Raw genomic sequence first — 16,816 nt, 5'->3', positions numbered from 1 at the left:
CCAGCCCTGTTATATCTATACATTGTGTCATTTATATGTCAAGTCCATGTGAAGCAAGTCAATGACGCCAAAAAGGAACTTTGCCTGAATAGAAAAATGATTTCCCATCATTCTCTGTGGCAGTGCAAGAGCAATAATATATAAATAAATAGAAAACTGCATATCCTTGGGATTTTATTTTATTGCTGTAGCATTAAAAGCTTCCTGTCTTTGTGCAAAAAAACAAAACAAACAAAAAAACATATGAAATGGAACAACACAATCATGAATGAAGTTATTTATTATGAAGGGAAAACATAATCTAAACCCACATGGCCCTGTGTGAAAAAATGCTTGCCCCCTAAACCTAATAACTGTTTGGGCCACCCTTAGCAGGGCATGTCAAAACATCTCAAGGGCCCCAAAATCACCTCAGACCCCAGAGGGTTAAAGTGTGACAAACATGCAAAAAAAAAACACTTTTTCACACCACTGTAAATGGTTTAACAAAACTGATTTGCAATCTTCCAGACATTTGCTCCTTAGACATCCACATTACAGGTATGTGCTTTACTGTTTTCCTCAAAGCAAGTAACAAATTCCTTTCTATGTTAATTGACGGCACATGCTGGACTGTACTGAACCTGGACCAATCTGATTTATAAACACAATGTCCATTTAGTTCAAGTTAAAAAGTAAGGGTGACGTCCTTCTGAACTGAAGAAAGCAGCACCATAATTATTGCTGCCGTGCGTTGCCATAGTGATAAGTGGCACTTTGGCACCACTCCAGCATGTTGACCTGAGCTTCAGTCTGTCGAGGGTAAGATGCTGCAACAACTGACAGACAATACAGTCTCTCAGTCCCTCCACATCCATCCTCCCCAAAAACAAGCCTTGAGGATGTTTTGGCTGGAGCTGAGCCATTAGAGTGCTTGTTTGGGAGTCTTTTAAAGGTGTTCAAGATGTGTCGAGTAGTTTGCCATTTAATGGTTTGGAATGGTCTTTCATTCCAGGCACAGAGGTTATTCATTATGTTCCTTTAGGACTGTGAATGCGCTCTTTTGTGTTTGGCTGTTTGTGTCTGTCAGCAGTGTTTTAAGAGCTTAGAAAGAGCACTGATGATAGTTTGCCGCTTTTTGGCTTTAAAAGTGGAAACAGTCATCATCTTTGTGAAAGAGAGAGATGGGAAGAGATGGAAGAGCTTTTCGTTTTTTGCCGCTGATGGTGAATGTTGTTTACTAAAGCATGTTTTAGCTGCAAGCGGCATCAGGGATAGTTTGGTCAAAATTGAAAATGATTAAGTCACCCTCATGTCAAAACACAAATGAAAGTATTTTTAGTGAAACGTAAAATGAGTTTTCTGTTTCTCCAGTGAAAGTCTACACAGGCTTTCAAATTTCAAAAAGTAATTCATAATTCATATGAATTGAGCTGTTTAATACAAGTCTACTGAAGGCACTTAATCACTATATTGGAGCTGTTTGCATATACTTGCATATTTATTTACAGGTACATCTCAAAAAATTAGAACATCGTGAAATTGTCAATGCAACCCTCTTCTAAGGGGGTCAGATCGGGAGACCTTGTGGGCCATTCAACTGGCCCACGACGACCAATCCACTTTCCAGGAAACTGTTCATCTAGGAATGCTCGGACCTGGCACCCATAATGTGGTGGTGCACCATCTTGCTGGAAAAACTCAGGGAACGTGCCAGCTTCAGTGCATAAAGAGGGAAACACATCATCATGTAGCAATTTCAAATATCCAGTGGCCTTGAGGTTTCCATTGATGGTGCACCACCACATTATGGGTGCCAGGTCCGAGCATTCCTAGATGAACAGTTTCCTGGAAAGTGGATTGGTCGTCGTGGGCCAGTTGAATGGCCCACAAGGTCTCCCGATCTGACCCCCTTAGAAGAGTGGGAGAAGAGGGTTGCATTGGCAATCCAACACAATGGGCAGCACATTGAACACATTTTATAAGTGGTCAGAAACTTGTAAATAACTCATGAACGAATAAAGTTACACCATTGTTTTTCTTGTGACATTACCAATAAGTTTGATGTGTCACATGGCCCTCTTCCTATTGAAAAAACAAAAGTTGTATCCAAAATGGCCGACTTCTAAATGGCCACCATGGTCACCACCCATCTTGAGGAGTTTGCCCCCTCACATATACTAATGTGCCACAAACAGGACTTTAATATCACCAACCATTCCCATGTTATTACGGTGTATCCATATAAATGGCCCACCCTGTAGATACGTTTACATCCATTTAAAAACAGGTTTCATAATGAGGCTAGTTTCTGTGTTCATCCCCATGAATTAAAGGTTTTATTTTCTCTAATATGTATTATTTAGCTGAACGTGGACTAGTCTAGATGTTGCAATGTGCTTAGATGACACTTCATTATGAATATATATCCGATCGACTTTGTTGCTTGATTTTAGTCTTCTGTTTTTCTTTGTGATTAACTTTGTACCTTCAAAAACAAAAAATTATAAAAAAATTGTCCTTAAAATAAAGAAGAATTTTTAATAAAACATGATGTGAGCTTAATGGGAACAGGGGTTATTAAGCACAGCCGGACTTTGGAATTTAATGATGTATATCTTAATTGAAATGCTTTTGTCATTTAAAATGAAATTAAATATTTTTGTGTGAGAGATTAATATTTTAACATGACTTTTAGTACTGAAACCAATATCTTGTGCACTAAAAAGGTCTCAATGTTGATTTTGGTGAGCTTAATAGGTTCGTTTACCCTATATTTAATGCTGTCAGCACCACTGCCGTAGCTAAAAGATACCAAAAATGTAGGTGATTTCCACTAGTTTACTTCTGTATCTGTGCTCATGTGATGTTCTTCTTTGACCTCATGTATCTTACTCTAATCTTTATGGTTTTTTTAATATCGGTCCTTATCATCTCCATAATGCAGTTTAATGGAGCGCTCCTCTTCACGGGCCTCTAATGTGCGGCTGGTGCTCGCTAGGTTTACTGTAGCAGGATGTAATTAAAAGGCTTCTCGCTTCCTCCAGCTCTAATGACCGTTTCAGAAGTGTGGATGGGTGCCGTGACCCTGCTCTCCTGTCGAGCCTGAGGGGCCCAACTATCAGAGGAATGGTAATCCAGTTTTCCTCTCCGCTGAGATTTGGCTGTTCATTTAATTGTTTGTGTGGCTGTACAGAAGTCCTGCGCTGCCTGAAGGCAGGAATTAGTTTTGTCTGAGTTCGAGGATGGCTATTAGTTTGGCTAATTTGTGTGTGATCCTGCGGAAATGCCTCGTTTGACCTCGGAGATCGTGTTTGCAATTGCTTTTTAGTGTCTGTTTGATATGTGCACCCTATCAATCTTTCACTGCCCTCGTTCTCACCTTTTCTTGATCTCTTTGCTTTTCATTTTGTTCTCATGATCTGCTGCTCACACACAAACATACACACTCTCGGATGGAGCACTGGCTAACATAAGCAGCGATATACCGTCAGATAATGACGGACTGTGAAAAAGAACGAAATTCATGAAAAAACCAAAAGTAGTAATTATTTCTTACCAAGAAATCTATCCTTCCATCCAACTATCATTTCTGTATTTGCATTCATCTGATTATCTATCTAGTCCATTCATCCATATATTTTTATTTCTCTCTGTTAATTGGTTGATTGTTTTCCTAATGACAGTTGTTTTCCCCGCCCATTTCTTCTCGTTTCTGCTGATTTCTATAATTAAGCTCTGTTTATGACTGATTGACAGGTTGTGATGTGATGTTAATGCATGTGTTTTCAGGCTCTGAGGGCGGAGCTTAAGGAGCGTGAGCATTTAGTTCTCAGCACATTGGATCAGGCACGCATGTTTCTGGCCGACCAGCCAATCGAAGGACCCGAAGAGCCACGCAAGAACCTGCAACCCAAAACCGGTGAGAGACCATTCTTTCTTCATCCTGCTATCGTCCCATGCATTTAACGAAAATAAATGTAGACAGAAAAGGGATAAAGTGCATAAGTTTTGTCGACAGTGTTGGGGAAAGTTACTTTTAAAAGTAAAGCACCATAATATTGCATTACTCCCTAAAAAGCAACTAATAAATTAGTTACTTATTTGACTTTTTCTTTACTTTTTAAATATGGGCTGGTTTTGCTGTTTGTTTTTATATATACAATTCTATTTGTGGCAAATGTAAAAGCCTTTTCACACCAAAAGTAAAATGAATAAGCTGAAGGAAATGTAAACTGTGCTGCCATTCTGGATTGCATGAAGAATAGGACGCAGGAGAAGAAAGTTCAACACTCTTCAGCAATTTAAAAAATGAAAGTCATATATTATGTTTATCTAAAGTCATTTTTGTTATTAGTATGGTTGAATTGGATCATTGAAGGTCAGCAGGAAAATAATGGTTAATAAAATGGGATTAAATATATAAAGGCCCGGTTTCACAGACAGGGTTTAGGCTAAACCAGGATTAGGCCATAGTTCAATTAGGACATTTAAGTAATTTTGATAAACATGCTCAGAAAAAAAGCATTACTGCAATCTGATGACATAACTCATGTTACTTGCTTTACCTCTAATACTTGTGAAGTCATGTGCTGTGTGGAGCAAGAAGAGAGCAAATTTTACAGTACACATTCTGCACATAAAAACACAAGAAATGCTTCAGAAACTTTTCAGAACATTACACACACACTGCAGACCAGCGGAGTTTATTTTGACACTCTCTAAGGGATGCTCTTTGATGTAAGTGACTCTCTGATAAGTCGGACACCTCCTGTCAACACGCTCTTAACTGCAGTATCTGATGTCTGGAAAGTTCCTCAGCTCTCTGGACACTTCCGCTGGGACCCGCTTGAAAAGCTAATTTAGGACAAATGTCAGATACCACTTATCAGATAGAAAGAGAGCTGTGTGTGAATGTGTACCATGCACATGCATTTCAGCAGGCGTTTAGGAGAGTGCGAATGCCCAGTGAAACCTGGTTAATTGACAGATCAGAGACTGCAGGCTATTTCCACTTTTCAACATGCTGAAGCTCAATGTTTTCTGTCTTTGAGAAAACACCAGTCATGTAGAGCAGAAAGTGTTTGCTAAGGCAAGCAGAACTATTACTGCCGCACGTACTGAGGCTTAGTGATTTAAACAAACCCTAAACTCTGCATAAACTTTGCTGCGTAACTCGTCCTGAACTTTCAGCTACAGACATGAAGGACATCTCAGATTGTGGCTGCTTGAGGAGAGTAACCTGTATTAGTCATTTAAAGTTGACTTTCTTAACTTTGTAAAGCATTAAGGTTTTTGTTTTGATACCTAAATTTTTTTTACCATTTACTGTAGTCGCATGTATACAAACAATTGAAGCAATCTTCAAAATATCTTCTTAATAAAGAAACTGCTTCCATACAATCCACTGTTTAAAATGGCAGGAAATGCAGAGGAGAATGCGCTCTTTTTGGTGTCTGACAGCATTATCAAATTAGGCAAAATATTTAAACAGACTGGGCTACGAAAAAAAAAGTTATAAGATAGAACTGCAAGATGCAAACTAACTTTATTCGTGGAATTAATCGTATTAATTAATCGTAGAGATATGAACTCTAAATTGTACAAACTGGACTTTATATCGGAGTTTGTATCTCACAGTTCTGAGAAAAAAGTCAGAATTGTGAGTTTATATCTCGTAATTCTGACTTTATAACTTGGAATTGTGAGATTAAAAAGTCACAATTATCTTTCATTTTGTATTCAGTGGCAGAAATGTGTGTGTATATATATATATATATATATATATATATATATATATATATATATATATATATACACATACATACATACATACATACATACATACATACATACATACATACATACATACATACATACACACACACACACACACACACACACACACACACACACACACATACACACACACACACACACACACACAGAGAGAGAGATTACCTGTGTGAGTCTGGGCGTCTCTCAAAAGTGTTCGACAGCAATGTCTCTGGTTATAGTGAAACTTTAAGTTAATTTTCTTCACGAACAGCGCCGTTGTTGTTATCTCGCTTGGGAGAAGTCATGTAGTTTTTAAGTTGTTAAATCGTGTCTGATAACTGAATATGCTGGAGACCCTCCCAACCAACACGTGGTGATGTAGGTGCTGTTTGACAATTCATCTTTATTTATATAGAATATTTAACCTTATTTTTTTTAAGGTTTTCTGAGCCCGAGACTCAACTATTTTCTGCAATTCTCCAGCTGTGGTCCTTGGAGAGTCTTTAGCCACTCAAACTCTCCTCCTCACCGTGCATTAGGACGATATAGACACACGTCCTCTTCCAGGCAGTTTCATAGCATTTTCTGTTGATTGGAAATTCTTAATTATTGCCCTGATGGTGGAAATGGGAATTTTCACTGCTCTAGCTCTTTTCTTAAAGCCACTTCACTAATTTGTGAAGCTCAATTATCTTTGGCTGCACATCAGAAATATATTCTTTGGTTTTTCTCATTGTGATGGATGATTAAGGGAATTTGGGCTTTGTTTTCCCTCCTATTTTTATTTCTGAGGAAGCCATGGCTGGATAATTTCATGTTCACAATCACCCTGGAGTGCTCAAAAAATGTGAATATGAATGGGAATATACTTCAGAGATATTTTACTCATAAGAAATTCTAGGGGTGCCAATAATTGTCCAACGTGCATTTGAGAAAAAACATTTCATAATGATACCCCCCCCCCCCCCATTTTAAATTCTAGTTATGCAATGAAAGGTTAGATTTGTGTGAATTGTTTAAATAAAAGATCAAAAGGATTAACAATGCAGATTAATTTAGTAATGCGTTAATGACAAATTTATTTTAACGGCACTAATTATATTAACGCATCGCACATTTGACCTGTGGCAAAGCCAGTAGTTGGAGAAATGGAGATGCACAGTGTTGCCAACTTAGTGACTTTGCAGACCCCTTTAGCTACCCCCCCTCCTCTTCAAAAAAGCGCCTAGCGACAAATCTTTAGGGTTTGCTCAAATCTTTAGTTACTGAAACTGCTGGTACCGCTGCGCGAGGTCTTACGCCCGCTCTCTCTCTCTCTCTTTGTGCATCTGCTCTGTTCAGCGAGCGACGGAGAGGAGCAGCGCTTTCAGTTAAACACAGATTTTATGTTGCTTCTCTAATTTTACATGCAAGTATAGCCAAAATCACAGCACAGTTATTGTCATTATCTCACGTGTATTTGATTTCATCAGACAACGGCTCGATTATCAGGATTTTTGTGCAGATTAACATCTTGGAAGGGAGAGCTGGTTATGTAGTCTTAATGGGTCACTTTTCAATCACTATTTCATATTCATTCCTTTGTCTAACAACAGAAACAGTTACATATATAAATGAAAACAGTTTTATTGACAATTTAGCTGCATCAAAATACAATATATGGACACAAAGGGAGAGGCAAACAAATCTTCTACAAATCAATTTTGCATGTTCAAAAGAAGTGTCCTGTCCTGCAAAAATTTAAACAGGTTTGTGTAAGTAAATTGCTCAGTGCAAAGAAAGAGAAGTAATGTGAACCTGGTATTTCTTTTTTTCATGTCTATTAGACATGAACAAGTTCTTTGAAAACTGACCTATGACCTTTGAAATATGTCTAGCCTTCATGCTTTGTTGACTATGGTTTCAATAATAATAAACATTCGCATAAAGCATCCATATTTGTCCATGCCCATGTTGATTAGAGTATTAAAAACTAATTTAAGGTACATTTAGAACAAATAAAAATGTGATTAATCGCGAGTTAACTCATGACAATCATGCGATTAATCACGATTAAATATTTTAATCGATTGACAGCCCTTATATATATATATATATATATATATATATATATATATAAACTTTGTAAATGAAAGTTTTGATCTTTTCTGTGGAATTTTGAGGGTGCAGATTCAATGTGACTCTTATTTAATATTCTTACCATAAATATACACTCTCACATTTACTCCTATTGAAGTCATCTGGTTTCAGAAGGGCAGTGTTTTCTGATTTCTCTCCACACGTCTCACTCCGAACACCTAGAGCAATCTCACATGCCTCCATTCAGTCCTTGAGCGATCTCTGCACTTCCATTTCATCTTATCCCTCCGATCACGCGCTCTGCCGCCCGCACAAACACACAGCGGGAGCAGCTTACCCAGATAAAATCATACACGACTAATGTTCACACAAATGCATGTTTTCTAAATTGAACTGTATGTTTTAAAATGTAAAGCAATCTGTTCCAGCGCTCGTCATCAAATGAGCATAAACAAGCCGCTGCCACACCGTCACCTTCATTTCCATTCAACCCCTGGATCTTAATTGAATTTCAAACCTTTCCAGAAACGCTTGAACGCATTTGAATTGTAAATTGATTCTGGCTCGGCTGAAACAGAAATATAAAGATGAAAGATAGAGGTGAGCGTTTTCCGAATGGAGAAATCAGTCCTGCCGTTTGTGACTGTGACATTAGCTAAAGTGTCTTCTCACGTCGAATGAAAGAGCAGATGTTAATGCTGTAGCCCTGCCCGTAGACATGCCCTGGGCTCTTTCTAAATTTCCTAAACATCTGCCTCCTTTCGTCTGTAAGCCTCTCTCTATTTAGCTCATTAGTTGAGTGGCTCGTTAGTAAACACTTTCTTAAATGACCGTGCACTGAGCATATCTTCAGAACATGGTCATTTGCAAAGTGGAAAAGTCAAGTTGTGGTCATATTGATAAATGTGAGATACACAAATACATGCTGTCTATATTAGGCTATTCTAACACTTTAGCATAGGGACCAATTCTCACTATTAGCTAGTTTGCTTATTAGCATGCTTATTATTAACATAATGGCTGTTTATTAGTGCTTAGAAAGCACATGACCATATTCTACATCCCTAATCCTGCCCAATACCTAAACTTAACAACTACCTTACTAACTATTAATAAGCAGCAAATTAGGAGGTTTTTTAGGCAAAAGTCGTAGTTAATGGTTTGTTAAAAGCGAGCAATGGACCTTAAAATAAAGTGTGACCTTAAAATTTGGTAAGATTCCCATTGGCAACATTTTAGGGATCGTAAAGTAGGCGTTTCCCAAACGCAAAGGATGTTCCAGACAGTTTGCGTTAATATTATGCCGTCTTATATCTGATATGATATGATTCAAAATAAATGACACAAGCCGAAAATTAGAAAATAAATAAATGTGATTGCTCTCCTCACAAACCAACTGTTTCTTGGGTGACTAGTGCATCTTGAGCTTGCATTCGGTACGAGTAAACTACTTAAGTATTGTTAGAATCAAGTCGTATTGGAATTGGTGACTTGTAACTTAAAATGGTCATTTTTGCATGTTCAAGTATGGTTTCAGGTAACCTTTACTTCTCTGTTGAAAAAGGAAACCCTTTTAACATTATGCTAACACACATATTACCTGAGATTATCATTGTTATTGAACACACCTGTAGATTGTTTGGTTGCTTCCAAAACAGGATCTTAAAATAAATGTTGCATTTTCTCCTTGGTTAGGTGTGCTTTCAAAAGCCAACTGTTCAAAGCTTTCCAAAAGGTGTTTATGCAAGTCACATGTGTGTAAACCTTTCCTCTCATTGGTCAGAGTTTATGTCCCAGGATCTTGTTCATTTATCAAGATGAAGATGTATAAGCCTTGATTCCTGCTTTCACTAATCAGTTATTTCAACTATGCTTTGTTGTTTTTTTGGGTCAGATTGCTTTGCTGTCTCACCACAAGTAAACCATTCCAGAGTTTGTTCTTAGATAGATTAGGTAGAGAAGCACATTGTTCAGACGATTTTGGACTGATTGTTTTGGTGCGCATCCAAACGCAATTGCAATTTGTGTGTGTGTGTGTAATGGATTTAACCACACTAAGGGAGAAAACATGGCAGGTTATGAAATAAGTGCTCTAAGTGAGCCAGGTGTGATGAAGCCCATAGTTTATTTGTTTTTGTTCCCAGACACAACATTACAGAAATAGAAACCATTCCAGAATTAGTCTCTTGTTGCTGGCTGAATTAACTTTTTTTTTGTTACAAAAGTTTCCAAAATGAACTTAATTGAGGTCAACTAAAGATGTAATTCAAATTGAGTTTGCGTCTGCTGTTTTTCGTAGAGCTCACCCCGGAGGAGAAGGCCCAGCGGGTGGCTAAGGCGATTCGTAAGCAGACTGCAGAGGTGGGCGAGCGATGGGAGAGGCTGATGGGACACGCAGGAACCTGGCAAGAACAGGTGGACAGAGTTCTGGATAAACTCCAGGATCTCCAGAGCTCCATGGACCAACTGGACGTGCGTCTAGCCCAGGCCGAGGAGCTCAAAGCAGGATGGCAACCGGTGGGAGAGCTTCTCATAGATTCCCTACAGGATCACATCGATAAAACAACGGTACGTTACTGTTCTTGCCAGTATGAAAGTTCAGTCAATTCATCATGGATTATTAAATCTAAAAAATGATAATTCTGTCATCATTCACTCATCATTTCATTTCAAACCTGTATGACTTGCTTTCTTCTGTGGAGCATAAAAGAAGATATTCATCATCATGCTTTTCACTACTAGGAAATGGGGGTTGTGAAGCTCCAAAAAGGTGCATAAAAGAGAACAAAAAAAGGCTTTTTTTGCAGTATGACAGGCCCTGGTCATTTTTACTTCCTTGTATGAATGCGATCACTTAGTTTAACATCTCGATCGTAAGGTATTCCATGGAAGAAACATAATCCTTTGGGTTTTGAAGAAAGCAAGGGAGGGTAAATAGTGACAGAATTTCCATGTGTGTGTGAACTATTCCTTTAAGGATTATTCTAGTTAATAATTTTCCTACCTGAAGCTATTTTTATAGTTTTATCCCATGATGACGCTGTTACACCTCTCACACATGCTGAGAGTCATTGCCAAACGCTCCGGCTGATGATTTATTTAAATTTGTGTTTGGGCGATATGCAGAGATAAAGATGGTAATGTGATTTATTTCCCTGTGTGTGTGTTTCAGGCGTTCCGTGATGAGATCGCGCCTCTGAAACAGGATGTCCGAGCTGTGAATGATCTGGCAGGTCAGCTGACCCCACTGGACGTCCATCTGTCCTCCACCACCAACCGCCAGTTAGACAACCTCAACATGCGCTGGAAACTACTGCAGGTCCTTTACCTGTTATTTTGCCTTTGCCTTTTTTTTGCATTCTCTTTTCTAATGAATGATTCTAATAAATCTAATAAATCCAGTCTCTTCTCTTGTGTCATTAGTGCAGTCTGTGTGTGTCAGGATCTATGCTGTTCTCAAAAGTGTTGTGTGTGAGCTTTGAGACTGTATCAGTTTTCCTCGGGATCTGTTTAGCACACTCACTGACGGTGCAGAAAGACTAAGTCTGAGAGTCTGTTCATTACTGTCTTTCATACGCTGAGATTTATGCCCTGCTGTGTCTGTGTGGATGCATTTTTTCAGCTTGTTTGTCATATTCCATTTAGCAGCCAACCTAACTTTCTCTCTCGCCATCTCTGTCTGTCTCCAGGCGGCTGTAGAGGACAGGTTGAAGCTCTTACAGGAAGCACACAGGGATTTTGGACCCTCCTCTCAACACTTCTTATCCAGTGAGTCAAAACGCATGAATAAATTCACACTATCATGTCAGCTTTATTTCACTGGGCTTCAGTGCTGCCTGAGAAGTTAGTGGTACTTGCCAAGGCAAACTTTTACTGTTACAACCCCTCCTGAAAGGACCAGCTTAGACCAGCATGAGTTCTCAATGGTTAGTGTTGGTTTGAAGCTGGTGTAGTTGGTGAATCAACACAGTACAGTGAAATCGGTTAACCAATGAACACCAGCTTGACAGCTTCTAAAACATAAAACACTCTGGTGACCTGTTTTGATGTTTTCTGATGCTTATACTAGTATATATGATTAGCATGTGATAAAACCCATAGCCAAGGATATTATATCTTATCCTGCACAATTTGACATAATTGATGCTTCAATCTTCTTCAAACTTGTTGATGAAAGGTCTGATGTTACTTTACTAAGAGTTTTTCATCTTGAAGATATGCAAATCACTTGCATTTCTTACTTAAATTTATTTTGTCTTGTTAGTTGGGGAGAATAGTAGCAACTTGTTTCAGTCTCTACTATAAATATTTAATGTTCATATAATATTCACGGATGTAATTGTTTTTGTAGAGTGTTAATAGTATCAGTGCTGCATTCACATTAATTTGCTAACTCAATCTCATTGAGGGGACAAAAATAATTAAGATTAATTTGATTTAAAGTTTACCCTCACACACAAACAGTAACTGTCAGCCATGAAAAATTAAGCAGCCAGTGTCAGACACGGTGGGACATCAGACACCTCTGCACACACATATACACTTTAACAGTGGCAAAGCTTTTGTGTTTAATAATTCAGAGGTTAATTGTCCACTATTTTCTGTTTCAGTGGGCTGTCAAGAGCAGTCATTAACACACACACTCATTTTTATTTTAGCAGTTTTAATGTAGCCTTTATTATCAATGAAAATGTGCCAATTACGTTATATTAAATAAGATGTAACCATAACAGTACATAAAACAATATTCTCTCTCACCTTACACCTACTTTCCGAAATGCTGGCAGTAAATGGGGTTAAGGTTCTTTGATTGTTTGTTGTTTACCTTGTTACCTTCCTCCTGTCCCATCTATGTCTGTGCTGTAAGTTACTCTACAGTGTTATGCTAAGATCCATACAGTTTTGTGTAATGCTGACATGAGACATGCGGAAAGCTCTTTACTTAAGACCGTCTCTCAGAACTTTAGAGTTTTTTAGAGCCTTTGAAGATGTAACATCCTGAATCCCATGGCATTCGCTGTGAAAGTAGTGTTGCGTACAGTAAATTGTGCTGAGAGAGCAGTTATACTGTGATATATATCATCCAGTGTGAACCTCAGGAACGCTACTTTAGTGTCTGGTGAAATTAAAAGAGCCAGAGTCCGCTAATATGAGAGAGATGTTCTTAATTAATGCTTCATTTACCAATAGAGTCATAATCAGAGCCCTGATCTCTGCTCTAATCAATCTTTTATTATGTGTCCGCAGCTTCAGTGCAGTTGCCCTGGCAGAGAGCAGTGTCCCAGAATAAAGTGCCCTACTACATCAAGTAAGTGCTTCCTCAGACATAGCCACACATCTGTTTCCATGTGGACTGATCTCTTTAAGGGTGCTTTCACTGCAGAGCTGTCGGAGTGGAGCTGAGTTGTTTTGACACCAGCGTTCGGATGCTGTGAAATCTGCTTTTTGAACTTAGAAACACACTAGCGAACTGTTTGATGAAATGGTGGATTGAGCTGAAGCACGACTCGTAGGGACACCATTGTGAATTACTTTTAGCATTAACATATTGAAGCCTAAATTTCGGGAGCAAATTGTTAAATTTTTTTTTTTTTTCTTTTTTACTACCGTTCAAAAGTTTGAGTTGGTAATATAACAAAAAAAAAAAAAAGTTTTTGAAAGTCTCTGAGGGTGAATATTATTTAATAAAAATAAAATAAAAACAGTACAAATTGAGAAATATTATGATTTAAATAAACATTTTTCTGTGTGAGTATATTTTAAAATGATATTTCTTCCTATGATCAAATCAGAATTTTTTGCATCATTAATCCAGTTTTCAGTGTCACATGATCCTTCAGAATCAGTCTAATATCCTGATTTGCTGCTCAGGAAACATTTCTGATTATTAAATTGAATTAATAAAAAGAAATTAAGAGCAGATCTGTATTTTAAACCTATCACCCAATAATAAAATGTGACATTCTGTAGTTTTGTCTCATATTCATCTTTTAATCATATTTGTAAATGTCTTGACTACACAGCCAACAGAGCAATTTTGTCTTTATTATTCCAATACTTTTGGAGGGCACTGTATATACTTAAATACAGTCTTTGACTTAAAAAAACAGAAGGGGGGGGGGGGGGGGGGGACTCAATCAAACAGCAGTGAAAACTTCTTAGCCTGACCTAGGACCCCAAGGTCTCAGTGGAGGTCAGGTTCTGTATTGTAACTCGCATTTGTCATGTAAAAACTGTCAAATCTAAGCCACCACGGCAAGCAGGATTTATTCAGTAAATTCTCACAGCGTCTCTGCAGACTATAGGCAATTCCCTCAGTTACAGCTCCTCTGCCCGAATACATTGTCCCTTCAGCTAAGTGCTCATAGAGCCCCGAGAGAGAAAGACTGTTGCTTACAGCAGCATCCCGACAATGAGCCGGCTTGGAAATCAGCCAGACATGGAGGAGGATGAATGGCATGTGAATTAAGATGGAAAAAATAGAGACCTAAAGAGAAAAAAAAATAGAATGGACTTTATGAAAATTCACCATGTCATCTGTGGTGTCCATTAAAATGCATGGTTTACTATAGTTATTAGTCACTAAACTGATGTTGAATTGTGCCGAACAGATTGTTCCAGATCAGCAGTGCATTACGTTTTAACCCTAGAGTTTTGTAGTTGAGAAAAGGCGATGAAAGGGGCCTGTAAAAGCAGAAACAGACAAAAGCAGCCGTGTGTGTTCAGGGCAGCAGGTGTGTTGTGACGAATGCCCGGTAACTGAACTTCTCTTCCGCGGATCGCTCTCTGACAGTCCCCATATGGCCGTGCATATATGAATACAGCAGAGATGCTTTCTTTCTCATCGTTTCATTTCCTCAGGGAATCTCTCTTACATTTGCAGAAACCCTTTTGTGAGGCTGCTCGAAGCTCTCTGTGCTCTTGCATCTAGAGCTGATCTCCAGAACAAACGTTTGGTTCTCTGTACAATGCGTCCTCTCGGCTCATTGTTAATTGCCACTGCCTCAGAACAGGAAGATCAAAGCGTATTGGTCTTCCTAATTAAAAGTCGCTGGCTCTCGGCGCCCTGGTAATTGTGAGGGAAATCCCTCAGCCATCTGAAGTCAGAGATCAGTGTGGAGGGCGATCTGCGGGAGCTTGTTGACCATGATCGGCTGATTTACCTGTCAAACAGCTTTAAAGAAAAGAGCCACAAATAAGGTGTTTTTGCACTGGCTGATCTTTAATAAAACACCTTTAAGTGGATCGAAAAGTGAAAAATTACCCAGTTCTCTTTGCATTTACACTGTTCCTGACCTTAAATCTGATTTCCGATAAAAAGCTCTACAGGAAATTAACTTTCCACAATATATTTGTCTTATGTCAAAATTTGATAATTCTTTATGTTGTCTGAGTGTTGGCATCCTCTGAGGTCCTCTGAGGGGTTGGCATCATCTTTTCTCAGGTGTTCGGTCATCTCAGATCATGGGTTGGATCCAGACTGAAGCTCCTGTAGTTACCATGTGATGTTAATCCCATGTCAGAAACAGAGAAACAAATAGAGACATAATTAGCGTAGCTGCAGTTCCATCTAAGCAAAAATGATTTGTTCAACCCAAGCTAAAGAATAATAATAATGTACATTTGATCAGATATAACTGCAGTACAAGATTATAAGATGCATTATGTGAATGCTTGGCTAAAGAGATGTCTTTAATCTATATTTAAACAGAGTGTGTCTGAACCCCGATCATTATCAGGAAGGCTATTCCAGAGTTTAACTGATACAGAACTTAATAGGTAGCCAGTGCAGAGACTGTAAAATTGAGGAAATATGATCATATTTTCTTGACCTGGTAAGGACTCTAGCCGCTGCATTTTGGACTATCTGTAGCTTGTTTATTGAAGATGCAGGAAAACCACCTAGCACTGCATTACAATAGTCCAGTCTAGAGGTCATTAATGCATGAACTAGCTTTTCTGCATCTGAAACAGGTAGCATGTTTTTACAGTCTATTAGCTTAGATAGTTTAGAAGTTTCATCTGGTCTTGTTGAGATATATAGTTGAGTATCATCAGCATAACAATGAAAACTAATCCCGTATTTTCTAATAATATTACCAAGAGGCAACATGTATATTGAAAATAGCAGAGGACCTAGGACAGATCCTTGTGGTACTCCATACTTTACTGGTGATAATTGAGATAACTCCCCATTTAAATGAACAAAGTGGTAGCGATCGGACAGGTAGGATCTAAACCATCTTAAAGCCTGCCCTTGAATACCAGTATAGTTTTGTAATCGATCTATGAGTATGTCATGGTCTATAGCGTCGAACGCAGCACTAAGATCAAATAATACTAGAAATGAGATGCAGCCTTGGTCTGCAGCAAGAAGCAAGTCATTTGTAATTTTAACAAGTGCAGTTTCTGTACTATGGTGAGGCCTGAAACCTGACTGAAATTCTACATAGAGATAATTTTTTTGCAAGAAGGAGCACAATTGAGCAGACACAACTTTTTCTAAAATTTTAGACATAAATGGAAGATTTGAAATAGGTCTGCAATTTGCCAGTTCATTAGAATTTCCAATTTCCTTTTTTATTACTCAAATAATTATTTTTGTATTTTTTAGTGCTCAAATAAATCTGTCTATTATTTTATAATTGAAAAACTATGCAGGAACATGTATAATGACTATAAATAGTTTCAGAAAAAATATTGCAGGAATCTCATTTTTCATGGTATCTTCTTCAAATTTGAAATATGAACTCATGAGACACATGGTTTTCGATCCATTACTTTTCTGGATTGCTCCAGGACTTATTTCATGTATTTGTATATGAAATAAAAAAACATTCAGTGTGGAAAAATATTTTTCAAGGCACGTCAGTGCCTATAACTTTTTATCTTTTTGAGCATTATCAACTCTGGATGATAGATAGTAAAGCCCAGAGTCTCTTCTTTCCAAAGATACCTAATTTGTTTGTGTAAGCACACT

At 38.1% G+C, this 16,816-nt stretch overlaps 1 protein-coding gene across 6 annotated transcripts in view; it reads left to right on the top strand.

Annotated features, from left to right (window-relative positions):
- Positions 1-16,816, top strand: part of LOC306860982 (utrophin-like) — a gene marked incomplete at its 3' end in the record, with an annotated part of 232,987 nt that overhangs the window by 151,349 nt on the left and 64,822 nt on the right. For all 6 annotated transcript variants that reach the window (XM_079403021.1, XM_079403019.1, XM_079403020.1 and 3 more), the window contains 5 exons: positions 3,772-3,901; positions 10,136-10,404; positions 11,009-11,155; positions 11,526-11,604; positions 13,084-13,144. In XM_079403021.1, the coding sequence (XP_079259147.1) occupies positions 3,772-3,901; positions 10,136-10,404; positions 11,009-11,155; positions 11,526-11,604; positions 13,084-13,144 (686 nt within the window). The remainder of the gene's footprint in view (positions 1-3,771; positions 3,902-10,135; positions 10,405-11,008; positions 11,156-11,525; positions 11,605-13,083; positions 13,145-16,816) is intronic.

The sequence above is a fragment of the Barbus barbus genome, assembly GCF_936440315.1.
Source record: "Barbus barbus genome assembly, chromosome: 41".
NCBI classification, from domain to species: domain Eukaryota; kingdom Metazoa; phylum Chordata; class Actinopteri; order Cypriniformes; family Cyprinidae; genus Barbus; species Barbus barbus.
Note: the sequence above shows the minus strand (reverse complement) of the source record. Positions and strands in the feature narration are given on the sequence as shown.